The sequence below is a fragment of the Chiloscyllium punctatum genome, chromosome 26 (genome assembly GCF_047496795.1).
Source record: "Chiloscyllium punctatum isolate Juve2018m chromosome 26, sChiPun1.3, whole genome shotgun sequence".
Classification (NCBI taxonomy): Eukaryota; Metazoa; Chordata; class Chondrichthyes; order Orectolobiformes; family Hemiscylliidae; genus Chiloscyllium; species Chiloscyllium punctatum.
This window is the reverse complement of record NC_092764.1, coordinates 57,268,288-57,296,005: the sequence shown is the minus strand read 5'-3', so window position 1 is coordinate 57,296,005 and position 27,718 is coordinate 57,268,288. Positions and strand designations below refer to the sequence as shown.

The window sequence follows — 27,718 nt, the reverse complement described above, 5'->3', positions numbered from 1 at the left end:
CAGGATGGTGAGTGGCTTGGAGGGGAACTTACAGGTGGTAGTGTTCCCTGTATCTGCTGCACTTGTTCTCGATGGGAGTGAGCAAGGTTTTGGAGGTGCTGTCTAAGGAATTTCTCCAGTGCATCTTTGAGACAACACACTGTATTACCGTGCATGCTCCTGAATGTTTATGCATTTTTAAACCATTCCTTCCTTTACTCCCATCGCTCTTCTCATGTTCTGAAAGTATTAATTCATGCATTTCCCTTTACAAACTTATATAATAACCCTTGATGATCTGTTCAACCATAGGGTTATTGCATTTGTAGAGAGCTAGTGACCGTTCTCTTTGACTATCTTCCTGAGCCAGTCTTGTAGTTTGATTTTTCTAATATGTTTTGGTATTTCTTTCTCTTGCGATATGACCTCTTGCAACTTCCATTCATTACAGCTATCAGATCTGAGACCAACATGCTAGTTTACTTCTGCTTCCAGGTTTAATATTAATGGCCAAAATCAATTGGTGCATAAATTGGGACTTGTGCTTATGCATAACGGATCATGATACCTTGGAGTCAATGCAGCCTGTCACATTGTGTTTAACAAGTAATGGCTTTACGGTTACATGAGAACCATGTGCATGTATTATCTTAATTCCAAAGAGATGTCATAACTGTTACAAAGCCAGGCTGCCTGATAACTTTAATTTGTTTTTTTTAATGAAAGGTGAAACAATACAAATAAAATAATACATTCTAATTGTTATATTTGCAGCATGACCAGTTTGGCATGTATGCATTGTATAGCAAGAACAAGCCCAAATCTGATGCTCTACTGGCCAGTCTTGGAAACGTATTTTTCAAGGTAAGCATTTCACATGATCCACAACATGTTTTCAGTGAAACTGGCCTTAGAAAACCATTACAAACAACTATATTAACCAGTTTTAAATAAGGCCAGTGGGGTTGACCATGATCTTTTGAAATTTGTCAATGTAAAAAGTCATATTTGATGATGTTGCACTTATGACAAAGGCTTTGAAACATGTTTATTTGCTATCTTGTCTTTCTTTTAGTAGACATTAATGTTAAATTATTATACTCCAGTTTCCTTGAAGGAAATTATTTGTTTGATGTCTTCTCAACATACTGGTTTGCTTCTGCTTTTTCTAATCTTTTAGCACAAGCAACTACAACTGGGTGATAAAATGAATCTAGCTTCTTACCTGTTGAAACCAATCCAACGGATGAGCAAATATGCCCTGTTATTGAAAGACTTGATCAAGGAGTGCAGTGAAATTCAGGAGCAAGAGCTCAACTACCTCAGAGCAGCAGAAGAAATGGTTAAGTTTCAGCTTCAACATGGTAATGACTTGCTGGCTATGGATGCTATTAGGGATTGTGATGTAAGTCCACATTGATTCTTTGATTTCTTTGAAAATGGTACAAATGGAGTAAATAGTGACTATTCATACTTTAGAGAGATTTTTATGAAGTTGCAGATGAAAGACTGTTGAATAAAAGTCGAAAATACTCAGATTGGAATAGAAACTAGGTAGGTGAGCACAATTTAAGCCAGTATTCAGAAAATGGTATTTCGGCCTTTATTGAGAGTGATTGAAGATAGAATGTTTCCAATCATTCTGACTGCATAAATGATGGTAGGGTTACATATGGACAACAATGTGCAATTTTTAACTGTCTAGTAGAAGGGATATAAAAACCTTGAGTGGTCAACCTTGATTCACCAGGATGACACCAGGAATTTAGAATGGCTCAAACAACTAAAGCTATATTATCTCAAACTAAGATTTGATGTGAAGATTTTATTCTGGTTGCGCATCTTAAGTAGTTCATCACCTCTTCAATATTTCAGAAGGGGATTCCTAATATAATGATGTATGATGAAAAAAATTGATTTATGTAGCACCTTTCACAATGTCATAACCTCCCCAGACAATAAAGTATTTTTGACGTATATTTACCTCAGTTGGCTAGATGGTTGAAATACAGTGCAGAATAACACCAGCAGCGTGCGTTGAATCTCTGTACTTAAAGTAGTTCTTTAAGAGTTATTTTCTTGCCTTGCCTTGTAGAGATATCATGGCTGAAGCTATGTTTATCAAGCATTGGGCAACAGGGACTCCATATAGAAGGCAAGAGTGGCTGTTTAGGAATCTCAATAAGTATTCAAATATTTCAAAGTGTATGTTTTCGTCAGTGTCCATTAATACTTTAAATATTATTAGAAATGAGAATGGAAAGCTATTCCTTTTGCTGTCTAATTTCGAGTTAAATCTGTTAAGCCTTTTGGTAGTTAACAAGCAATGAAGTGTGATCTTGGGAAACTAAAAACTAAAAACAATTACAAACTAAAAGACAGTTTATTTCCACAAAAGATTATACATGTTTAGACATTAAAAATATTTTGAAATAACCTGGTTACAGGAAACTGATAAATTGGCATTGCAAATAATGTATTTAAATTGTATAAAAACAGGTGAACCTGAAGGAGCAAGGTCAATTGGTTCGTCAAGACGAGTTCATTATCTGGTTTGGACGTAAGAAATACCAGCGACATGTCTTTCTGTTTGAAGACCTCATTCTTTTCAGCAAACCCAAGCGGATTGAAGGTGGATTTGATGTTTATATCTACAAACATTCCTTTAAAGTAAGAAAATGAATATATTTCTTTCATATAAATGCAGTTTGTTACAAATGTGGTGTTTGTAAGGTTACTAAATGTTGAGACTATGAGCTCTGTTTTGTATTATAGTTTGAGATGGTATCCTTAAATCTCTTAATCCTAAAGACGTTCTGTATCTTTAAATTTTTGGTAAACGGAGGAGGTTATTTGACATATACTAGACCATTTCTGATAGCAAACCTGGGTGATATAATGATGAAAAATCAAGCTGTCTCTAATTATATTCCTGAGATGGAAGTGCTAGACATTTTCACCTGGAGACACTGGCAGCTGTTCTAAGTCCACATGAGAAGACTTCCAAGATGTAGATAGGTGTTCTCATATCAAGTTGTAGACAGTTGTGGTGGACTCTATTCCTTTTTACAGATGAAAAGGACTGGTGATCCAAGATAGTTATTTAACACTTCTAATTGGGTCCAAGGTGAATGTGTTTCTTGTTGCCATGAGAAAGAGTACAGAGGAAATGATTTTAAAACCAGACTGCAAGTTTCCCTGTAAATCCAGACATATTACAGACGTAAAAGGCAGTTCCCGTTTTTGGTCTTGTGCAGGCTATAGCTGACTGTGAGTTAAACAGCAAAAAAAAATGTTAGCTCCACCTGCCCTAAAACAAGGAAAATGCTGACTGTCATTCACCACCTGTAATATGGATGGAAGCTCATGCTCAGTTTGAAAATGGAGTCTGTGAGGAGTTGGAGTTAATCCATGCTGAAAGATTTGCTTAGCTAGAGTTAAAGAGAGAGTCCCTGGGAAGTCTCTTGTAATTGAATATAGAATTGGAAAAGGAAAACAACAGAAGCAAACCTTGGATGCTGTGAAACGTTTTGGATTGCTTCTAGGAGATTGGACATCTGCATAAGAGACTGAGTAATGCAACAAAATTGGGGTTTTTAGTTGTCATCAAAATTAGAAAGAGCTAACTTTGTTCAGTAGTTTAAAGCTACTAGCAGCAAGCTGGTGATGTTGTACAACAATAATGACCTGTTTGCTAATAATTTAAATGGGAACTGAAACCTTTCTCAAACTGTTTCTTTTTTAAGATGAATATAGGTTATCAATAGCAACAAAAGTAGAAATTGCTGGAAAAGCTCAGCAGGTCTGGCAGCATATGTGGAGACATGGAGGAAGGGCCATTCGACCCAAAATGTTAATGATTCTGCCAGACTTGCTGAGCTTTTCCAGCAAAGTCTATTTTTGTTTTCGATTTACAGCATCCGCAGTTCTTTCGGTTTTGTTTTATAGATTATCAGTGTAGTATTTAGTATATAATGCAATTAAAGCTATTGATGAACAATTGAATAGCATGCCACAAAAAATGCAGTTTGTTAAGAGAAATGATGTATCATTGGCCAATAAACTATATAAATTGAATATCAATAAATGTTGTTTAATGTTTTTTTCTTTCATAGACAGCTGATATAGGTTTAACAGAAACTAGTGGTGAGAGCAGTGTACGTTTTGAAATATGGTTTCGTCGACGGAAATCCAATGATACGTATGTTCTTCAGGCGAGTTCAGAAGAAGTAAAACAGGCCTGGACAAAAGATATATCAAGTATCTTATGGCAGCAAGCGACCAGAAATAAAGGTAATAAATTTACAAAGGTTTGTTATTCTAGGTTAGTATTTTCATGATGAGCTTTGTCAATGTGTTTCTGTTTTGTCGGAATAATAGCATCTACAAACTTAGCTTACATTCATTTAGATACCTTTAACATAATATTCCAAGGCACATTTTAGAGCAAAGCTAGTAAGTAATTAACAGAAAGGTACAGATGTTGGAAATCTGAAATTAAAACATAATACACATTTCCAAGTAGAGGGTATGCCAATTGTCATATTAGCTAAAGACATTCTGCTTTTTGCCAATGTTTGAAGTGAATACTGTTTCCTTTGCAATTTAATAAGGAAACAAATAATCATTTCAAGTTCCTGTTGTAAAATTAGTTTGCAGAGGGAAAGTTTGGCTCTGGGGAAGAAAAAGGTAAGGGGCTGAACACAATTACGGTCCTAATAGGTGCTGTTCCAAATCAATCTGCTATTTCTTTCCAGTGTCATCCCAAACCCCAGTCACTTCTTCCTAACATGAGTCTATGATGTATCTTTTTTAAAAACAGAATGTCTCTCCCAAGTCCAAACCCATTAGTGACTTGCCTGGCTTTTTCACATCATGTCATTTTTAGTGCGACACTGGATGCCCAATATCAAGAGTCCCCCTCTTCTCACAACAGAATGACATTCCCAAATTTCCTGACAAAAATTTGATGTCAATAGTGAAGTAGCTGTTCAGAGGCCGGCATCCCATCACCAATCACCCTTTATTCACAACTGCATAGCCTTTGAGAATAGCACTACCTCTCATTGAGTCAGGCATTCAGAACACATTCACCCTTTTATGTCAGGCAGGTCTCCCTGATTCGACCAGATTATCAGCCTTAATCAGGGAACTCATATTTTGGACTTGAGCTTGCAATAGGGACTAGAGATGTTACAGTGGTGAAAGCTGAATGGTCATAAAGTGAATGTTACGGGCTTTGAAGCCATCTGTGTATCAGACAGAAAATGGGTTTTGCACAACCTGATCAGCCTAAAATGGGGACAAAGTGGGGTGGCAGTAGTCAACTATTTTACATTGAAAATATTGTTAACCTGAATAAAAGTGTTGAACTGATGTCGTTCATATCTACGACTTATTGTCACAGAAGGCTATTGAGGCCACGTCATTGAGTGTATGTAAGACTGAGGTAGATAGGTTATTGAATATCAAGGGGATCAAGGGTTATAGAGAGAAGGCAGGAGAATAGGGTTGCGAAACTTATCAGCCATGATTGAATGGTGGAGCAGACTCAATGGGCTGAATGCCCTAATTTTTGTTCCTATGTTTTATGGTCTTATAGTCTATATGATGAATATCTGTTTCAGAAGTACGAATGCAGGAAATGGTGTCTATGGGAATTGGTAACAAACCATTCTTGGACATCAAGCCAAGTGAGGCTGCAATCAATGATCGAGCCATCGATTATATTATGAAAGGCAGAGGTAAGTTTTCTGAATTAGTTTAGTGACATGGGTCCAATAATCTTGATAGACAAAGAAGCGGGTTGCAAATTATACTAAACTGAACCTTAAAACAACTTTCTGAAAATTCAGATCAATTCAATATGAATGCACAGTCTTAGTAAAAGATTGGAGAGTAAGCAACTATGAAGCAAAATCTCTATTATCGGTTATTAAAATCTATACCTGCTGTCGTGTTTTTTAACTGCATGTATATTTGGATGTTGATAACTCTGAAGAGATTTCAACCTAGGTATCAATACACTCATTTATCCAGTTTTTGCTTGTTCAAAGAAAACTCAGTCTTCACTAAAGATTTCAAACAAAGTATCTTGCTTTTAACTCCTTAAAGTATTATTTAAGCATTTGTATGATTTTTATTGGTAATTGTCCATTCTTCATACATTTGAGAATCTTGCACTTCTTACAGGAGCACGGACCAGAGCTTCAATTGCAGTCTCCTTATTCGATCACACTAACCCATTTAGAAGGACACAGAACATTTCAAGTAACGGCAGTCCTTCAGCTGGTTGTCCATCCTCATCCTCACTGTTGGGACCACTGAATCTCCATATGTATACTAACCAGACATTGCTGTCAGGGGTGAATACTGAACGTCCGTTTGATGTCAACACTTGTATTGAGGAGGATGAACTGGAACATGAAACAAGCAGCCAACCCTCCATGAGTAAGTGTTACATCCTTAATAAACAGAAAATCCTTGCACATTTTAAAAATATTATTTGTTGACTTCAGTGGAAAGTTAAGTTGGGTGGGATATAAAACCATGCAAGTGGTGAGATAGATTGAAATTGACATCATTTAGCAGCTATAAAGTCAGCATCTCACTAATCCATTTAGTTTCCCACCCTCAGGATAAGTTAAAATTGCCCTCATTGTGTCTTTACTTTCAGAAATTCCTATGAATAATAACATGAAACCAAATAATAACATTGTATGTTAAACTCTATTCCTTTATTCCTCCTATAGTTCTCACATGTGAGAGTATATACAGGTCGTCCTATAACAGATTTCGTTAACACGCATTTGCTATAACGCGATTGATGAATTATGAATGCTATTTGGATAATACAAACTTTCTACTGAACAGGTATAGCGATCTTATACAGCGTGACTTTCTGTAGCGCAGGGTTGTAGAAGAGCACAACTGTTGCATTGTAGCAGAACGACCTGTACATGAACAGTCTTCCGAAATACACACACATTGTGCAGTTCAGTCAATATGTAATGGTTTTAGAATACTTTATTTCTTGGAAAAGATTGTGGCTTTTTTTGTCTACTGTTGAGAATGATTAACACAGTATGTAGGATATTGTCGGTGCAAAGCATGAGGTCTGAGTATATTAATGTTGACTGAAAAAAGATGAAGATCTGCAGTTGCTGGAAATCAGAAACAAAAACAAAAATTGCTGGAAAAGCTCAGCAGGTCTGGCAGCATCTAAGGAGAGAAATCAGAGTTAGCTTTTGGATCCAGTGACCCTTCTTCAGACTGCCCTGTCATCACATGGACTGCCACCACAAACAACCCATTGTCAGCTACTAATGGTCTTCGTTAGCAGCTGTTGATTCTCCCACACTGACCTTTACTCATTCCATCATCTGCCTAGTTGCTGTTTTCTCTCTCTCTCTCTCTGTTTCCCTCCCTTCCCTCCCTCCAGGTTCTATCTCTACCTATTATTTGCTCCTCACTTCTACCGCCTCCCATCACCCCATCTTCAGAATATATACCTACCTATTCCTAGATGCTGCCAGACCTGTCGAGTTTTTCCAGCAATTTCTGTTTTTGTTTCTGATTTCTAGCATTCGCAGTTCTTTGGTTTGTTTTGTTTTATAAATCTCCTCTGTACCCTTTCCAGTGCAATCAAATCTTTCCTGTAGTGTGGTGACCAGAGCTGCATATAGTACTTCAAGTTCTATACATCCCAAACATGACCTCTTATAATCTGTGTCTCAACTGAATGTTTTTACAAGTGTTCCAAATGCCTCCTTAACTACCCTATTAACCTGTCATGTCACCTTCAGGGTTCTGTGGAAAAGTATCCTAAGATCCCTGTGTTCCTCTGAGCTTCCTGGTGCCCTCCCTTTCATTTGGTACTCCCTTGTCTTGTCCCTTCTTCCAAAATGCATCACTTCACATTTGTCAGGGTTAAGTTCCATCTGTCACTGATCTGCCCATTTGACCAAACCATTTATATCCTCCTATAACCTAAGACTTGCAAGTAGTAGACAAGATAATGAAGAAGGCCTTTGGTATGCATGCCTCTATTGGTCAGTGCATTGAGGATAGGAGTTGGGAGGTCATGTTGCGGCTGTACAGAAGATTGGTTAGACCACTTTTGGGGTATTGCATTCAATTCTGGTCTCTCTATCCAAAGGAAGTTGTGAAACTTGAAAGGGTTCCGAAAAGATTTACAAGGATGTTGCCAGGGTTCGAGGGTTTGAGCTTTAGATAGAGGCTGAATTAGGCTGAGGCCATTACCCTGGAACCTGTTTGTGTGCTGTATAACTATAACTCTATGACCTTCCTCCTCACTGTCAACTACCTGGCAAATCTTCATGTCATCACAGATTTATCTATCTCCCCCTAATTTTTGTCCACATCATTTATGAATGTCATGACTAATAAGGGACCCAGTCCTGATCCCTATGGAACACCACTGCACACCGGGCTGAAGTCACACAAATAGCCTTTCACCACCTTTGTAGCCTCTTGCTACAAAGCCAATTTGAATCCACCTTGCCAGGTTTCCTGGATTCTGTGAGGTTTGACCTTCTTTATCAGTTTCCCATTTAGGAGTTTGCCAAAAGCTTTACTGAAATCCATATAACCTACATCAACTACACTATGCTCATCTACACAATTAGTTACTCCTTGAAATATTCAATCAAATTCTTGAGGCACAACCTCCCTCTGACAAAGCCATGCTATCTCTGATCAAATGTTGCCTCTCTAAATGGAGATTAATCTTCCAATTCACTATTTTCTTCAATCTTTTTTCTACCACTCCATGTGAGACTCACTGGCCTGTGGTTTCCTGCTCTATCTCTGCCATCTTTCTTGAAAAGTAGAACCACATTAGCTCTCCTCTAGCCCACGAACATCCCCGCTGTGGCTAGGAACAGTTTAAAACTTCGGGTCTTCTCTTGTCTCCCATAGCAAACTGTGATACAGCTCATCCAGATCTGGGGATATTTAAACACATCAATACCTCCAAAACAGAGGTCTCAGCACTAGAGCCTCAGCTTATCTTTCTTATCTCAACTTCTCAAGAGACCAGTGATTAGAAACTACTTTGAGGTGATGGCTTTGAGTAATTTGACTGTGGTTATATCTCTTTATTTTCAACCTTGCACTGATTGGAAAAAATTGGTTCTTGGCTAGCTGAAATGGAAGAGAAAAAATGAAAAGGAAAAGTGATCAAGTACAGAATTGTGATGAGAGGAGTGGAGAAAGTCAGCATGTTTACATATCTGCAGCTTGTCAGAAGAGAATGGGATGAGAGCAGAAGGCAGAATCAGAAGGTACCATCACCAGCAATTTAGGTTCCACTACTCACCCCAGAGAACTTCAACAATGCCCTTCATCTGATGGCCAATGCTGCCTTTGTCATGGGTATCAAAATGTGAAGGCACAAATATGCTTCTGAAGTTATTAGCCTGCTGTTATGTGAAAGTTGTAGCAGCAAGAGAGAAGTTTGTAATTGTGTATCCTACAATCTGTTACATCCTATTGCTTTTCTGGTTGATTAGTTTGCCCCAGCCTGTGTGCAAGCTTGGAGATCTGGATGTCAATCTTGAAGCAGTGCCCAGTGTTTAGTGACAGAAGAGCTTTTGAATTGAATAGTTAACCATTGATTGATAGCGACTTACTAAGTATATGATGAAGAAGTAAAGAATGGGGTCGAAAAGTGTGGCGCTGGAAAAGCACAGTAGGTCAGGCAGCATTTGAGGAGCAGGAGAGTCAACATTTCAGGCATTGGCCCGTAATCACATCCTAATAAAGGGTTTATGCCTGATACATCAACTCTCCTGCTTCTCAGTTACTGCCTGACCTGCTGTGCTTTTCCAGCACCACAGTTTTCAACTCTAATCTCCAGCATCTGTAGTCCTCACTTTCTCCAAGCAAAGAATGGAGCAGTGGTTGAGGTTAACAGTGCAATTTATAGATATACATTTGAAGATGAGATTTCTCACCATTTTAGCTTGTGTCAGGTCTTCTGCACTGCATCCATGTTCATGGACCAAGATTTTTGCAACACTTTGTTCCCATTGCCTTCCAAACATATGTTGTGAATTGCCTCTGGCCAGCACATCATAAACCCCTCAAACTGCAGCTGGATGATTTCTTTCCCTTTCCATCAAGATCTTTCGTGATTAGTCTGAGAACCTTGTTGCTCAGTATATTGCCTGTTCAGACATTGCTATATCACAAATTAACTTTTGAATAATCACTGATCACTTCTCGCAGTTACAGTGCATTCATCCTTAACAGCTACAAGCAGCTTTTAAGAAGTCCTGGCCACTCAATATCATGGTCCATACTGGTATGGCAGCCAGTGAACACTAAAGACATAATAAAAGAGCACCAATGTAACATGTTGCCTGTAGTGCAATGAATAGATACAAAATAATCATGTACCCCATGCCAGCACCTGTTTTCAAGGGTTGGTCAGTTTATCCTCCAGGGAGTTATAGAGAATATCAGAGGTAGATAAACAAAATGTTAATCTGGGGTTATAAGATTTGGAGTCATACTAAATAAACTTTCTCTTCAAGAAACATCAAGGACATTTGCAACAGAGTGCAGAAGTAGGAGCTTAAGACTGATAAATGTCTGGCTGGAAAGATGATGCAGGACAGAGGACTTTAGAGGCCTGGGACTCTGAGGAAAATAGCAGCTGGACAAACGCAGGCAGATTGAGACTGAATTCAACGCAAGGCATTTTTGCCAGTGCTTTACACTGACTTGTCAGTAGTTTGGGAACCAGCAGAGAATTTAGACTTTGAATTACCCAAATGTATATATAAGTGAAGGGTGGGGCGATGTCCTGGAATATATTCAGAAGCAAATACCAGAGTACACACAATATTTGGAAATACAGTTGTCATTTGTGTGGAGAATAACAAGTTAATAGGTAAAGTCAGTGTGAGGGAGAAATAAATTAAGTTGAAAACAGAGTTTACATGCATGTATGTAAATGCACAGGCATAATGAATAAGGTTGAGGAGTTACAGATGCAAATTGCCATGTGGAATTGTGATTTTGTGGCAGTAACAGAGACCTGCCTCAAGGAAGGGAAAGACTGGATGTTTTATATTCCTCGGTATAAGTTGCTCAGGATCGATAGAAAAGAATGAATGGAAGCAATATTGGATAAGGACAGCATTGTAGAGCTGGAGAAAGAGGATCTCTCACAGGGGTGCAAGGAGGTGTTCTAGGATGAGTGGATTCGGATAGAGGTAAGGAATAAAAAGGTTACAATTATATTGTTTGGTGTATTCTTTAGATCACCAACTACTGGAAGAATGTAGAGGAACATATTCCTCGACAGAGGGCCGGTCAGGGATAGTGTAGGGAACTTTTGCGTGGAATCTGAGCAGATAGGGGAAGCCCTAAATGAGTTTTTTGCTTTGGTTTTCACTAAGGAAAGGGATATTGTTGTGAATGAGAACTTTGAGGAGCTGGGAAACAGACTTGAACAGATCAAGATTGATGAAGTTGATATACTGAAAATTTTGGCAAATGTTAAGATTGACAAGTCCCCAGCGCCAGACCAGATTTATCCTAGGTTGTTCCCGGAAGTGAGAAAGGAGGTTTCTAAGCTGCTAACGAAGATCTTTACTTCTTCACTCTCCACGGGAGTCATACAGGAGGATTGGAGGATGGCAAATGTTGTTCCTCTTTTCAACAAGGGGAATAGGGAAATCCCTGGCAATTACAGACCAGACAGTCTTGTGTCTGTGGTTTTGGAAAGAATTCTGAGGGATAGGATTTATGACTATTTAGAAAAGCATAGCGTGATTAAAGGCAGTCAGCATGGCTTTGTGAGGGGCAGGTCATGCCTCACAAATCTTATTGGGTTCTTTAAGGAGGTGATGAGACAGGTCAATGAAGGTTGAGCAGTGGATGTGGTGTACATAGACTTCAGCAAGGCATTTGATAAGGTTCCCATGGTAGGCTCATTCATAATGTCAGGTGATATGGGATACAGGGAGATTTGGCTAGCTGGATTCAGAATTGTTTGGCTGACAGAAGGAAGAGATTGATTGTAGATGGAAAGTATTCTGCCTGGAGGTCAGTGGTGAATGGTGTCCTGCAGGGCTCTGTTCTTGGGCCTCTGTTCTTTGTAGTTTTTGTAAATGACTTGGATGAGGAGGTTGAGGGATGGGTTAGTAAATTTGCTGATGACACAAAGGTTGGAGGTGCCGTTGATAGTATCGAGGGCTATTGCAGGCTGTAGCGCGACATAGACAGGATGCAAAGCTGGGCTGAGAAATGGCAGACGGAACTTAACTTGGATAAATGCGAAGTGATGCACTTTGGAAGGTCGAACTTGAATGCTGAATATAGGATTAAAGACAGGATTATTGGCAGTGTAGAGGAACAGAGAGGTCTTGGTGTTCAAGTGCATTGATTCCCTCAAAGTTGCCACCCTAAAAGTGGATAGGGTTGTTAAGAAAGCATATGGTGCGTTGGCTTTCATTGACAGGGAGATCGAGTTTAAGAGCTGCGAGGTTTTGCTGCGACTCTACAGGACTCTGGTGAGATCACACTTGGAATATTATGTCCAGTCTGGTTGCCCCATTATAGGAAAGATAGAGGCTTTGGAGAGGGTGCAAAGACGGTTTACCAGGATGCTGCCTGGACTGGAGGGCTTGCCTTATGAAGAGAGGTTGACTAAGCTCGGACTTTTCTCGCTGGAAAGAAGGAAGAAGAGAGGTGACCTAATTGAGGTATAAAAGGTAATGAGAGGCATGGATAGACTGGCACGAGGGGTCATAGTTTTAAGATATTAGGAGGAAGGTATAGAGGAGACGTAGAGGTAGGTTCTTTACGCAGAGAGTTGTGAATGCATAGAATGCGTTACCAGTAGTGGTGGTGGAAGCAGAGTCATTAGGGACATTTAAGCAACTGCTGGACATGCACATGGACAGCAGTGAATTGAGGGGTGCGTAGGCTAGGTTATTTTAGATTAGGAATAATCCTCAGCACAACATCGTGGATCGAAGGGCCTGTTTTGTGCTGTACTTTTCCATGTTCTATATCTGCAGATATGCAACATTTTAGAGTAGATGTATTGGGGGACTTTTAATTACCCAAATATATACTGGGATACTGATAACGTATGAGAACATAAGAAATAGGAGCAGGAGTAGGCCATCAAGTCTGCTCTGCCATTCAGTAAGATCATGGTTTGATCTTTTCGTGGGCTCTACTCCATTTATCCGCCTGCTCATCATAACCCTTAGTTCCTTTATTGTTCAAAAATCTATCTATCTTTGCCTTAAAAATATTCAATAAGGTAGCCTCAACTGTTTCACTGGGGATGGAATTCCATAGATGAACAACCCTTTGGGTGAAGAATTTCCTCCTCAACTCAGTCTTATATTCACTCCCCCTTATTTTGAAGCTATGCCCCCTAGTTCTAGTTTCATCCGCCAGTGGTACCTACCTCCCTGCTTCTGTTTTATCTATTCCTTTCATAATGTTGCATGTTTCTGTAAAATTCCCCCTCATTCTTCTAAATTCCAGTGAGTATCGTCCCAGTCTACTCAGTATCTCCTCATAAGCCAATCCTCCCAACTCCAGAATCAACCTAGTGAACCTTTCCAGTGCCGGTATATCCTTTCTCCAATGAGGAAATCAAAACTGAACACAGTTCTGCAGGTTTGGCCTCACCAGTACCCTATTCACTTGCAGCATTGCCCCTCTTTTTTTAAAATTCCATTCCTCTAACAATGAAGGACAATGTTTGATTTGCTTGCTTAATTATCTGCTGCCGCTGCAAACTAAACTTTTGTAATTCATGCACAAGGACAACTAGGTCCTTGTGCACAGCAATGTGCTGCAATTTTTTATCATTCAAATAATAGTTCATTTTGCTGTTATTTAAACCAAAATGGATGACCTCACATTTACCTATATTGTATTCCATCTTCGCCCACCCACTTAGCCTATCTATATCGCTCCTTCAGACTTTCCAGTGTCCTCTGCACAGTTTGCTGTACCATTCATCTTAGTGTCATCTGCAAACTTTGACGCACTATGTTTGGTCCCCACCTCTAAATCATCTATGTAAATTGTAAACAATTGCAGACCACTAGCCTCTGATCGCCAATGAGAAAAATATCCATTAATCACCAATCTTTGCTTTCTGTTAGTTAACCAATCTTCTGTCCATGTTAATACATTATCTGTAAAGCCATGTTACGAAGCAAATGTTCCTAGAATGTACTCTGGAGAATTTCCTACAATATGAATCTGATTCAACAAGAAAGCATGCATTGTTGGACTTGGTGCTTGGAAATGAGCTGGGCCAAGTGAATCGAGTTGAAGTGAGGAAGACAATGAACATTATATAATTAAGTTGAGGATGGCAGAGATGACATGCGGCAATCCAGAGCTAGAAAAATCAGTTGGCAGAGAGCTGACTTCAGTTGGGGCAACACCAGGGCTGGGCAGGATTGGAACAAGAAGTTGTTAAGGAAAAGGTTGACAGAGATTGGAGAAAAGGGCATGAGCAGTTGTTAAATGAATGCTTTGCATTATCCTTACAAAAGAAGAGAATGCTGTGAGGCCATGGCCATAAGGAAGGAAACTCTGTTACGAGAAGGGTTCAAAATTATTATGGAATAAATCTTAGGTTGTTAGAACATAAATTTGACACAGTGCCAGGAACAGATGAGATGCATCCCAGGATTTTGAAGGACGTAAGGATAGAAATTGAGAGGAAACTGGCCTTAACCTTCAGCATTCTTGAACTTGGGGGAGATGCTAGTAGACTGGACAGTTGCAAACATCATGGCCTTGAACAAGAAAAGTTCTAAGAATAATCTCAGCAATTATAGACCAGTTGGTTTAACTTTGGGGGAATGGAAGCTTTTAGTAACAATTTTTCAGGATTTAATCAGTAATCACATAGAAAAAGGTGGGTTAATTATGAAGAGTCAGAAAAGTTTTCTAAAGGGGAAATCATGTTTAACTAACTTTCTGGAACTTTTTGAAATGAAGCAGAAGTTGTTGTGACGTACATGAATTTCCAGAAGCATTTGATACAGTGCCACACAACAGCTTTGTGAGGAAAGTAATAGGTTAGGGTATAAAAGGGGTTTGATATAAAATTTGCTGAGTGATAAGAAACAGTGAATGGTCAGTGGATTGTTTTGGGGCTGGAGGAAGTTTTGCAGTGGAGCTCCCCTGGTGTGGGTATGAGGACCCATGCTATTTTGGTGTATATTATCAATCTGGATCTTGGTGTACAGGAGATAATTTTAAAGACTGCAGATGATAAAAAACTTGGAAAGATTGTAACCTGCGAGGAGGAATTCCAAAAGGACATTGACAAGTCCATAAAGTAGGCAGATTGGTGCAGATGAGGTTCAGTGCAGAAAAATATGAGGTGATACTTTAGTACAAAGAATATTGAATGACAATATAAAATAGGAGGTACAATTCAAAAGGATGTTCAGGAGCAGAGAAATCTGGGTCTGTATGTGCACAGATCATTGAAAGTAGCAGGTCAGTTGGAGAGAGCAGTGCATACAGCATACATTTGCCTTGGCTTTATTAATTGGGGCATAGAGTACAAGATCAAGGAGGTGATGTTGCACGTGTGTAAGGTACTTGTTAGACCTCAGCTAAATATTTTGTACAGTCGTGGGTACCACATAATAGCAAAGATGTGAATGCATTGGAGAAAGCATAGATGCAATTTATAAGAATATTTCCAGAAATGAGAACCTTCAGTTATGAGGATTGATTGAAGAATTTGGGATTGTTTCCCTTTCACAGAAGAAGGCTGAGAAGAGATTCTATAGAGGTTTTCAAAATCACGAGTGGGCTGGATAGAATAGATAGGGAGAAGCTTTTTCTGCTTGTAGAAGGAATGAGAATGAGGTCTGAAGTGATGTACAAAGAAGCAAAAGTGATGTGAGAAGCTTTCTCACATAGTGAGTAGTTTCGGTATGAAATGCCCTATAGAAATGTGGTGGAGGCAAATTCGGTTGCAGCATTCAAGAGGGTATTGGATGACAATTTAGATAGAAATAGTATGCTGGGTATGTGAAAAATCACAAGAGTGGCACTAGGTAATGATGCTGATTTGAAGAGCTACTGCAACCATAATTTGCCAAATGGTGTCCATCTGCACAGTAACACTTCTATGGCATATCCCAATTAAAGCCTTAACCTGCAGGTGTTTAAGTAAAATATTCTTCATGCTTGATTACTAGAAAGCTTTGATTTGATCAATGTTCTTCCTATTCTTTTTCAGCAACTGAAAGCTCAGAATCTTCTTTTCACTGTATGTCTGCCAGTGGCTCTAGTGGATCTGATAGTGGCTGCGTCTCCAGTCTCCTTCTTGAAAACCTTTCAGAAGATACAGGATCTCCATCCGATATATCAGCTTCGTATTCTTTCCCAGGATCCAAGCACAGCTCTACTACCATCTCCCCACTGGAACACAAGCCTCGTTTCTCTAACAGCCAGTATATTTCAGCGGTATGTATTGTATGTATGTGTAGCCTCTGGTCATACAGCTGATGCCATTTGTAGTTACTTTTTCAAGTTTTAGACATCTGCGAGCTCTGCAGATACAATCTATGATGGATAATACAAAAACAGAACATGTTATAAATGTTCAGGTCCAGGAGCATTGTGCAAACAGATAACAGTTCATGTTTCAGGTCATTGAGTGACCTTTAATCAAAATTGAAAGAAATAAAAAATAATCAAGTTACACGCAATGCAGAGCTGGGAAAGCAAGGATGGAGGCAGGAAATATTAGAAGAGCAGGTCTGTGCAAGGTGGTAGAAGTGACTGAATTGGTAGGAGAATTGATGGTGCAAGCTAAGAGATGGTAATAATACAAAGAAACAAAAGATGAGTCTAGACAAGTTAAAATGGCAGAAGCAAAAACATTACCAGTATCTGCTGTCCAAAAGATAGGAGCAGTAGTAATGATCTAAATTTATTGAGTCCAAAAGTTTGCAAAATTCCTGATCAATAAATGCGGTACTGTTCCAGTGAAGTTCAGCGAACAGCTTAGGAGGCTGAGAAGACCTGAGCTTCAGAGTTATGTGTGTGAACTGAATGGAGGTGTTCAGCAAAAAGAGCATCTGTCCTGTGTTTGTATCTCATGTTGAGAATAGAAGAACTGGAGGAAGTGGCAGTGTCTCTGAATGTCTGGCATGGTGCTTAAGGAATGCTAAAGCTGTGCTGTTGTTGAAAAGGGGAGAAAGGCCTTGTAATCACATGTCAATCAGCCTACCTTCAGTGGTGACATGTTAGTGCGAAAAACTTGAAGGATGGTATTGATCACAATTTTGAAACAGATTAACTAGGGAAAGTCAGCAGGTACTTAGAAAAGTAAGGTCACATCTGGCTAACACGATGGAATTTTCTGAGGATGTACCAAGGAAAGTTGATGATAGAGTGTAATTGATGCAGCCTACATGAATTTCAGCAAGGATCCACATTGCAGACTGATCAGAAAGGTAAAAGTTCATGGAATCTAAGGAAAATTGAGAAATTGCATCCAAAACTGGCTATGGTTGGCAGGTTTCATTCTTTATAGGTTTAATACATGACTTCTGCAGTACATTTGTCTCAGTAAGGGCAAGCACCAGAGGTCATGTTCCACATTATACTAATGTCATGGGTAGGATAGGGAATGTGTGTTAGCAAGTTTGAGAAGATTTGTAGCTCAGATTGAGATTCTGGATGTAGGTTTGCTTGCTGAGCTGGAAGGTTCATTTTCAGACGTTTCATCACCATACTAGGTAACATCTTTAGTGAGCCTCCGGATGAAGCAGTGATGGTGTAGCCTGTTTTCTATTTGTATGTTTGGGTTTCCTTGGGTTGGTGATGTCATTTCCTATGCTGATGTCATTTCCTGTTCTTTTCTCCGGGGTGCCTGGTCAATGGGTTCCAAGTCAATCTGTTTGTTGGTAGAGTTCTAGTTGGAATGCCATGCTTCTAGGAATTCTCATGTGTGTCTCTATTTGGCCTGTCCTAGGATGGATGTGTTGTCCCAGTTGAAGTGATGTCCTTCCTCATCTGTATGTAAGGATACTAGTGAGAGAGGGTCATGTCTTTTTATGGCTAGTTGATGATCGTGTATCTAATGGCTACTTTTCTACCTGTTTGTCCAATGTAGTGTATGTACAGTTCTTGCTAGGTATTTTGTAAATGACATTAGTTTTGCTTGTTGTCTGTATGGGGTCTTTCAATTTCATTAGCTGCTGTTTTAGTATGTTGGTGGGTTTGTGGGCTACCATGCAGTAGTCTGGCAGTCATTTCAGAGGTGTCTTTGATGTAGGGGAGAGTGGCTAGGGTTTCTGGACATGTTTTGTCTGTTTGTTGGGGTTTGTTGCTGAAAAAACAAACCCAAACAAGCAGACAAAACATGTCCAGAAACACATCAGGCTCAACGAAGATGTTATCTAATATGGTGACGAAACATCTGAAAATGAACCTTGCAGCTCACTGAGCAAACCGGCATCTGGAATGTGTGTAATTTAGGGATTTAAGTAGAAAATTAGCGAACAAGATCTCTGACAGCCTCTGGATTACTACCAGTGTCATGTGCAAATGAGTACAGAAAAAGGAAGGTAAGACAGATAATTGAATGTGTGGAAAGATGGTGCAGAAGGGAGGGCTTTAGATTCATGGAACAGTGGGACTGGCTCTGAGGGCAGGGGTACCTGTAACAAACCAGAAAGGTTGAACCTGAACAGACTGGGACCAAGATTCTTGCAGAGCATTTTGCTATTGCAGTTGGGAAGGATTTGAACACCTCAGCAAGGATGTGAGAACCAAGAGACAATACTAGGAGGGGAGACAAAATGCTGGGAGAGCTAGAAAGCACTAACATAGAGAATGGTAAGTAGATTGAGTTAGATTAAGCGGGAAAATAATGTAGACTAAGTCAAGGATGTACCATATATAAGTGAAGCACAGAGAATAATAAATAAGATTGGGGAGTTACAAGCACAGTTTGCATTTTAGATCATGATTATGTGCTGATAATGGAGGCTTGCTTAAGGAAGGGATGTCAAATAATTGTGGTTACAAGGTGTTCAGAAAAAAATAAACAAAAAAAGGAGGGAGATTTTTAGATAAGGAGAGCATTGCAGTACCATAGAAAGAAGATGTTACTGAGTGTTCAAGGACAAAATTGGTTTGGCTAGAGCTAAAGAAAGAGAATTATGCAATTATGTTGCTCAATGTAATCTGTAGACCACTAACTAGTGGGAAGGATATAAAGGATCAAACCTGCAAAGAAATTACAGCAAGGTGTAAACATCATGTCTCCGTTACCTAGGGGATATTAATTACCCATGCGTCAACTGGGATAGGGTATAGTGTAAGGGGCTGAAGGGACAATGTTCCTAGATTGTGTCCAGGAAATCTTCCTACCCCAGTATATGTCCAGCCCATCAAGATAGGAAGCATTCATAGACCTAGTTCTTGGGAATGAAGTAGGCCAAGCAGGTGAAGTGACAGTGGAGGAACATCTAAGGGAGTCTGATATTTGTATCATAAAGTTTAGGATATCATTGGTGAATTCAGAGTAACAATTTACACCTGGAAGCGTGGATTTTAATATGAACTGGTCTGATTGACTAGGATCAAAGGATGGTGGAAGAAGCAGTTGAAGAGTGGACTACCTTCAAAGAGGAGGTGATTTGGGTGTGAACAAATGATATTCCTCCAAAGGGAAAGATAGGACAAAAGTGCAGAGTTCTCTGGCTGACAAGGGAAGTGGAAATTAAGTTAAAGAATAAAGAATGTGATTATGACAGGTATTTGGTAATAAAGACAGTTGAGATCAGACACTTCAGTTACAAGGAAATATTGGAGAAATTGGGGCTTCTTTTGTCAAAGGGAAGACGTCTATGAGGAGATTTGGTAGAAACTTTCAAAACCATGAAGGGTCTGGACAGAGCAGACAAGAAGAAACTGTTTCCATTCATATACAGATTGAAAACCAGAGGACAGAATTTTGAAGTGTTTTGCAAAACAACAAAATACTACACAGTAAGTAGTTGGAACATAAAAAAATAGGAGCAGGAGTAGGCCATCTGGCCCTTCCAGCCTGCTCTGCCATTCAATACGATCATGGCCGATCTTTTCATGGATTCTGCTCCACTTACCCGCCCTCTCACCACAACCCTTAATTCCTATACAATTCAAAAAATTATCTATCTCACCTTTAATTATCTATCTCGCCTCAACTACGTCACTAGGCATGGAATTCCACAGATTCACATCCTCTGAGTGAAGAATTTCCTTCTCAATTTGGTCCTAAATCTGCTCCCCCACAATTTTGAGGTTATGCCCTCTTGTCTTAATTTCACCCACCAATGGGAACCTCCGTTCTACTTCTATCTTATCTATTCCCTTTGTAATTTTATATGTTTCTATAAGATTCCTCCCTCATTCTTCTAAATTCCAATGAATTTTATCCCAATCTATTCAGTGTCTTCTCATACGCCAACCACCTCAACTCCAGAGTCAACCTGCTTTGTATCCCCTCTAATGCTAGTATATCCTTTCTCAAGTAAGGAAATCAAAACAGCATGCAGTACACCAGGTTTGGCTCACCAGCACCTGATACAGCTGCAACATAACCTCCCTGCCTTTAAACTTACTCCCTTTAGCATTGAAGGACAAAATACAATTTGCCTTCTTAATTATCTGTTGTACCTGCAGACCAGCTTTCTATCATTCATGCACAAGGACACCAAGGTCCCTCTACACAGCAACATGGTGCAATATTTTACTATTCAAATAATTCTATTATCAGTTAGAGTCTGAATGCACTACTTGGTAATGTGGTGAAGGCAGGTTCACTTGAGGCATTCAAGAGAACATTGAATGATTATTTAAATAAAACGTGCAGAGTTACAGGAAAAAGGCAAGAAATTGGTACTCAGTTAAATGATCAGATTGGCAGCGCAAATAAGATGGGCTGAATGGCATCTTTCTGCACCATTACAATTTGAAATACTGGTTAGAAAAACAGGTGTAGGAGTCAATCCTTATGTTTCTCCTCATAATTTAATTCTTGTCAATTCAGCATTGCACCCAACACTAATGTGCTTTCTCTATTCTCTGGATAAACAATGTACTATCCGGTTCAAAATGCTACACAGAACCTTTGGATATTTTTAGTCTTTTCAATTAGAGCATTGTCAACTGACTGCTAAAGCTTCAAAGAATCTAATTGGATACTTGCATTATCTGCATTTTCTCAAAATCTTTAAGGTAACTAAGTTTGTCAGACACCGCAAGCTGGTGTAAATCCATTTTGTCTCTTTTTATATTATTGCTTTTATACGATTAGATGTTGCTCACTTAATTACCAAGGTATTAATATGAAGCTAAAGAATCTGGATTTGGCAGCAACAGATTTCACAGGATATAATTTTTATTTGCATTTTAGAATGCTACTTTTAAACACATGTTTCTTTCTATTGCTCAGTCAAACAATGTATTTGAACAGTTAAAGGACAGACCTTTAATCTAGCACACTCTAACACAATTGTAATCACTATAATTTGACCCTGAGTGTGAAATTTATGTGATTAGAGAACGGAAATGTCTAATTAATTTGGGTGAAGAAGATTGGGATTGTGATTTACTATTTTGCCAATAGACTTTTTAGAAAAAATACAGTTACATGTGTTTAAGACTTGGTGTCAATGTCACTGTGCACCTGCTCTGTCAATGCTACTTCATGCCACTTAACAGTGTCAACCCATACCTGAAGAAACTCATGGTATGAAATTTTAATTCATCCCTGCTTTCCTTTTAGTGTTGGTTGTTAACAGCTTTTGCTAACCTATCATTCTACTTTTCTTCAGCAGAAATCAGATCAAATTACCGTATGTCCATCTACAATGGTATAAGCATAGCCGTGCTTTCTGTCCTGCCTTGTCTAAGTAAGTGAGGTGTTGCTTTCCTGCTTTATTTTTTCAGTATTTTTCCTCTTTAACACTTTTATCTTTGATTTACCCAAGCTTGATTGCTTGCTATTTCCCTTAAATCCTTTCCATGTTGATAAAACTCACATACAAGTCAAAAACAACAAAATTTCCAATTTTTGAGTCCTCACAAATCACTTGTTTATTAAAGCAACAGGACTTTGTTTACCGCAATGATGATAAACTTTTTCTCTTAGGGATCGTGTGTTTGTAGAATTTTCTTCCCCAGACATCAGTGATGACAGAGTCATTAAATATTTTTAAGGCAGAGTGAGACATATTATCAGTGGGAAATTCCTGTGAAAACTTCAGTCACAAGAGATGCTTAATTTTATGTACAAATTACATTACTGATAAATTTAAGAGAGCTAATACGTCTGAGTTAGTATGATCCCAGTTGATGGAATTACTGAACATGTCAGATCCCAGAATGAAATCTGGCTTGATAAACTATAAGTTTTATCTTTCCTTTTATCTATTTTAGAGTCATTGAATATATTCGTAAAAGGCAGCCAATCTACTTTTAAGAAAATAATTTACATGTTTATTACATAAATGAAAAGGTACTATGTAGTGTAATAGACAAGAATTATTGGAGCAATGTTGTTATAAATAGCCATCCTAAAATATTTTATAGACACTCAAACCTCAGTGAAGGGTCATCCCTATTGCAAGCCTAAAGTTTCTTGTTTAGATGACACAGCTGTAGTCAGTTTCCTTTAGGCAATTTCTTTGTGTTCACTTAATGCTACTTTCTTTTGTTATTGAGACTTAAAACAAGCTCTAAAATTCACTTAATGTGGTTCCGTCTTCAATTACTGTGTAGAATATCTTCCTCTCTGACACCTCCACTCCTTTTTTTATTAGAACGTATCCAAGGCTTGACTGTTTGGAACTGCTACTGCACAGGGACTTTTTCTATCTGCATGAACACATTTCTGGTCTTTTTCCTCTTGTTTGCTGACTCAAGCTTTTACAATTCAGAAAAACATGATGGCTTGTTAGTCATTAGCTTAAATCATTTGATTTCTTGTAAATATTGTTTTGAATATTATTCAAACTGACTTTTCAACTTCTTTAAAACAAAATTGACCTTCATAAAACTGAAAACTAAAATCCTTTTTTTTCCACATTGGAACCTAGCTTTCCAAATGTATTACAAGACTTTGTTAATATTGAAAGCAAGCTTGCTTCTAAAATCATATTTTTTGTTTCTTTTTTAATATGTGCTACTTTGCTGTGCTTCAGGTTACCAAAGTTACCTGGCACATTTCAAGCAGAATTTTAACAGCTTGAAATGTTTATAGCACCTAGAATGATGGGTAAATCAAATAAATAAGTGTAGGATCAATTCAGAATTGAAAGAGTAGAGGTTTTTGTTATATAAAAACGAATAAGGGTTTTTTTTAATGATTATCTCAGTTTAATTACTAGTGACTGATTTTTTATGGTACAAACTAGTTCAAAATTGATAACTTGTATCGAAAATGAGAATATCACATTGGTACAGTAGTGAAGCTCTTCTGAGATAGAACTTACATGAGTATACAGGATATTTTGTCTGCGTGTGTGTATAGGTCAAGTTTTGAATACTGTTTGTAAGCTGAAATTAGGGGTTGACTAATACACAAGGTATTGTTTTTGAGGGGATGAAACTTTTGCTTGGCATGAGTCAAAAAATGGACAAATGAGCCAGATCAACAACAAAATGAAAAAGAATTATGGCCATTATTGAATATTTATCGACAAAATAACTGTCTCCATTCTGCCTGCTAAGGTAGAATGGTACTGTTGTGCGATATTCCAGTTACCAGTACCGTAAAGTGCATGTAGTCTACACATATGTACAAAAGTTACTGGGCATACCGGCAGGTAGTCAGGCCATCTACTGAGGGTATTTCTACAACACACAATTCATGATCAGGAAGTGACCACTGAAAAACTAGGGTCAACTTAGACACGAGATATATGAAAAATACCAGATTGTTTGGCCAAAAATAAGGGGGTCGAATTACAGTCCTGCTGTAACGAACTATACTGCTGGCAATTAGAAATCTTTTTTTTTCCCACTTGGCAATATTCCTCACTTTGAGCAGAAAATTAAGCAACTTTTTGTCAATATATTGTTTTTTCTAATTTTTGTGATATTTACTGCCTTGTTTTAATATGTATTTTCCATTAGGTTTAACACATCTTTGGTATTCTGCATGTTACATGAAGATATGTGTAACCCTTAAAGAGCCATTGAAGAGTAGAATATCAGCTTTCCACATACTTTATACATCACACCAAAACAGAATGTGATGTGGTTGGTACTCCTTAAAATTTTTTATAATTTTTGTGCAATCGTCATATTCTGGTAAATTGGAAGACTGTGTGGCTGAGAGGCTTTGACCATTGAACATTGCATTTTATTTTTCCTTGCAGTTCACATATTTGGCCGATTATATGACATTGCTATTAGCTAGTAAATCGATAACATTTGCCCAAATTGAGCAATTAGACACACTGTAAATATTAGTTACCATTTCTGTGCAAATCTTGTATTTTGTTTGATCAGAGCAATTTACATACGCGTTGATTGTTAGCTATTTCTAGTGTGTTGCATAAGATGCATTTGTTAATTAGTTGCATTATTGGATTAAAATTGTTAAATAAGGTTTCCTTTCGCAAATTAAAATGTTAATTGCTACATTGGCTAAGGGTAGCCTATTGACCAGCATTAATGATAAAATGGTGTGGTGAGACTAACCAGATACTGAAGACAGAGGAGTTTTGCAGCACCTATTCAACAGTTAAATGTAGTACATTTTTTTCACTAAATATTTGTTTCTGTAAAATCTGTGAATAATGTATCTGGCACAAGTGGAGCTGGGTTTATTTTGGGCAAGAAAAATAAATTTTAATTTCAAAACATTGATTTAACTTGCTGAGAGAAAAGTTTGCATTTGCTGTCATGTAATGTTGTTGTTTCCTATGCTTCTACATGTGGGCATTTTCAGTATTTAATAAATATCACCAGTTTTGTTTCTAGTTGCAATCTTTATTCACAAATCTTGAATGAACAATATTTTATTTGATAAAATTGTTGGAGTAAAACAAGAGTGGATCAAATACAAATTAACGAAGTATCAAATTTATAAAATGTTTATTTAAGCTTACAAAGTTTGAACTATATTAAATAATTTCATTTTATTTAATAATAAGAATTCGTTTGGGCTGACAAATATGACAAGTATTGCTACTTGTTGCGCAACCATTGTTCACCGTGAAATATAATTAATATTTATTCCAGGAAGATTCTGCACACCAGCCATTCTCAATGTGGCATGCTGAACCACCCTTCTTAGAGAGCAGACTGCTACCAGCTGCATATTGTCTTTCTGCATTATGTACTCAAGTTAAAACTCAGTATGCCATTGAGGAAACCATAGCAAAGCTCTGGCTGAACAGACCACTGGCCATTTGTGCACTGTTGTTTTTAGTATGGATGGGCTGAGGAACAAGATGTAGTACAGGCCGGCACAATTATCTTGAATACCTATAATACAAGTTCTAGGTGCATAATGTGAGTAAAGGAATGCTCAGCATTGAGAGGGCTTTAGTCTTCAATCATCTGGCACCTGGAACTCTAGATTAATCCTGCTAGTCAGTAAAAAAATACACAAGTTCATTTCCATCCAGAGTACAGCTCATCAAAGCAGCAGTTTTGACAAGCAAGATATTAACTTCCCTTCAAATAGTGTGACTGCAATCATATCTTGGAATGAACTAGTAATTTACAGCTGTGGTCATCTTTTCCACAAAAGGCAAGTGTGACATATCCAAATTCTTTACCTTTCTCTATAGCTTAAGTGTAAAAGTGGGGTCATTCCAGAATTAAAGGAAAGAGAACTTTTGCCTTAAACAAAATGTCCCATCCTAATTCAAGGCACAGAGTCAAGCATAGATAAATGAGTTGTTGATGCCTGCACTGTTGCATCACTGAACATACAAATTAAAACCGACTTAATCCCTCACATAAGGTTAACAGTATAGTAACAGCATCTGCTACACAAATATACTGAGTGGTTTTCTTTGAGACAAATACAGTCTAAATTGCAAGTAATTATAAGTTTTAATGTCAAGTTTTCACTTGTAATTGAGAGTTTATACTGCCAAATTCTCATAATATGCAACAGATAATCATCTTTAGAAGCTGCAAGTCTAAAAAATAGCATTTCTTCAAACTATTAATCTGTTCTCTACCCAAACACCAATGTATTTAGAACTTAAATGAAAAAAGCATATTTTTCTACAAAAGTGATGAACTCTTTATTTTGCAAGTTTGGCAAAATTCACATTTATGTGGCCAAGTTAAAAATTACATTTAATTTATACAGAGTACATCTTGTGGAAAAACTGGCTAGGATCAGTGTTTGTAATTTGTAATAAAAATGTTTTTTTGTGGTAATCATGATCTACATGTGATCCCACAATGATGATAAAAACAGAGGGTGTGGGCTGACTGGACTGATTATAATTACACTAACCACAAAATGTTTTTCACATCCCCATGTCTTGAAGCTCAATTTTCAAAACAAACAATCTGGTATTAAATAGATTACTGTTCAAGTTATTCTGACATTTGCCATGAACTTTTAAAATATTGATATTCATTGCATACAATAATTGCTATGAAATCAGTGACATTAGGTTCAAACTCATTTGTGTTGAGTTTTTAAAATTAGTTTCCTAACACAGGAAATGAGACAGATTTATAATATCCTTTCTTCAACAAAAGTTCCATGCAGTGGCTATATTTCCAAGCAAATGGCAGTGTCAACTGAAAAACACAAACACATGCAATATTTATGTAACAATTACATTTCAAGAACTGAAAGCTGGTAAAACAACTTTGTTTTCTTTTTCATTGTTCATGCCAATAAAACAATGTTGAGTTAATTTCCTTATTTAGGTTCTATAACCACTGTAACAAAATACTTTGAGTTAGTTGAAAGATTAATAAACAGATGTGTATCATAACACTTACTGGTCAATGACCTGCCCTAAAATGTTGGATTACCACACCTTGACTGATGGGTGGAAAATGTAAATTCCAGTGGACTTGTCATCTGTTAACTTCTTTGCACTTTCACCAGTGGGCCTGTAAACCAATTGAGGCTTACCACCACTGGAATTTGTCCATGCCAAGTCTACAGTTCCACACCAAGCATCAGCCCAACAGGTTTCCCTGCATATAGCTGACAGGCATGGGTTGTCCCTTCTTGACAGCACTCCCCAGCAGCAAGGTCCACAAAACTTATCATTTTGACTCAGCCCCAAGTGTTGTAGTGGTACAACAGGTACATTTGCTTGGCCAACAGCTCTGAGGTGAGACTTCAGTGTCCTGACAGTGGAAATGAACATTTGTTTATATGTACAAGATTGACGAAATACCCGTTAAACCAATATGAGTGACTTCAAATGATTGTTTTTTATCTTCTGCCTCTGACTACAAGTAACAATCCTGACATCGACAGCTGGGTTAGGAGGTGCTGACTGGTACATTCTGGTGATTGTAAAGACTTTGGCAACTTTGAGATTTTAGTGAAGATCTGTAGCTCAGGTTGTGGATCAGGTTGTAGGTTTGTTCGCTGGGCTGTGGGTTTGTTCTCAGAAGTTTCGTCACCATGCTAGGTAACATCACAAGTGAGCCTCTGGTGAAGCACTGTTGTTTTGTCCCACTTGCTTTTTGCGTCTTGGTC

General features: G+C 38.1%; 2 protein-coding genes across 6 annotated transcripts in view; one reads left to right on the top strand and one right to left on the bottom strand.

The window, feature by feature from the left end:
• Nucleotides 1–27,718, top strand: part of plekhg4 (pleckstrin homology domain containing, family G (with RhoGef domain) member 4) — a 242,182-nt gene that overhangs the window by 192,203 nt on the left and 22,261 nt on the right. For 2 of the 5 annotated variants that reach the window (XM_072547478.1, XM_072547482.1), the window contains 9 exons: nucleotides 754–843; nucleotides 1,160–1,384; nucleotides 2,479–2,649; nucleotides 4,095–4,272; nucleotides 5,607–5,723; nucleotides 6,172–6,429; nucleotides 16,256–16,482; nucleotides 21,852–21,929; nucleotides 24,154–24,889. In XM_072547478.1, coding sequence (XP_072403579.1) covers nucleotides 754–843; nucleotides 1,160–1,384; nucleotides 2,479–2,649; nucleotides 4,095–4,272; nucleotides 5,607–5,723; nucleotides 6,172–6,429; nucleotides 16,256–16,482; nucleotides 21,852–21,896 — 1,311 coding nt within the window. In that variant the 3' untranslated portion in view covers nucleotides 21,897–21,929; nucleotides 24,154–24,889. Of the gene's footprint in view, nucleotides 1–753; nucleotides 844–1,159; nucleotides 1,385–2,478; nucleotides 2,650–4,094; nucleotides 4,273–5,606; nucleotides 5,724–6,171; nucleotides 6,430–16,255; nucleotides 16,483–21,851; nucleotides 21,930–24,153; nucleotides 24,890–27,718 lie in introns of those variants that run through there. The other 3 variants (XM_072547480.1, XM_072547479.1, XM_072547481.1) reach the window with 3 other exon arrangements.
• Nucleotides 25,026–27,718, bottom strand: part of LOC140453247 (BTB/POZ domain-containing protein KCTD19-like) — a 136,229-nt gene continuing 133,536 nt past the window's right edge. Inside the window, exon 17 of the mRNA XM_072547820.1 lies at nucleotides 25,026–26,796. Within this exon, the coding sequence (XP_072403921.1) occupies nucleotides 26,698–26,796 (99 nt within the window). The 3' untranslated portion in view covers nucleotides 25,026–26,697. The remainder of the gene's footprint in view (nucleotides 26,797–27,718) is intronic.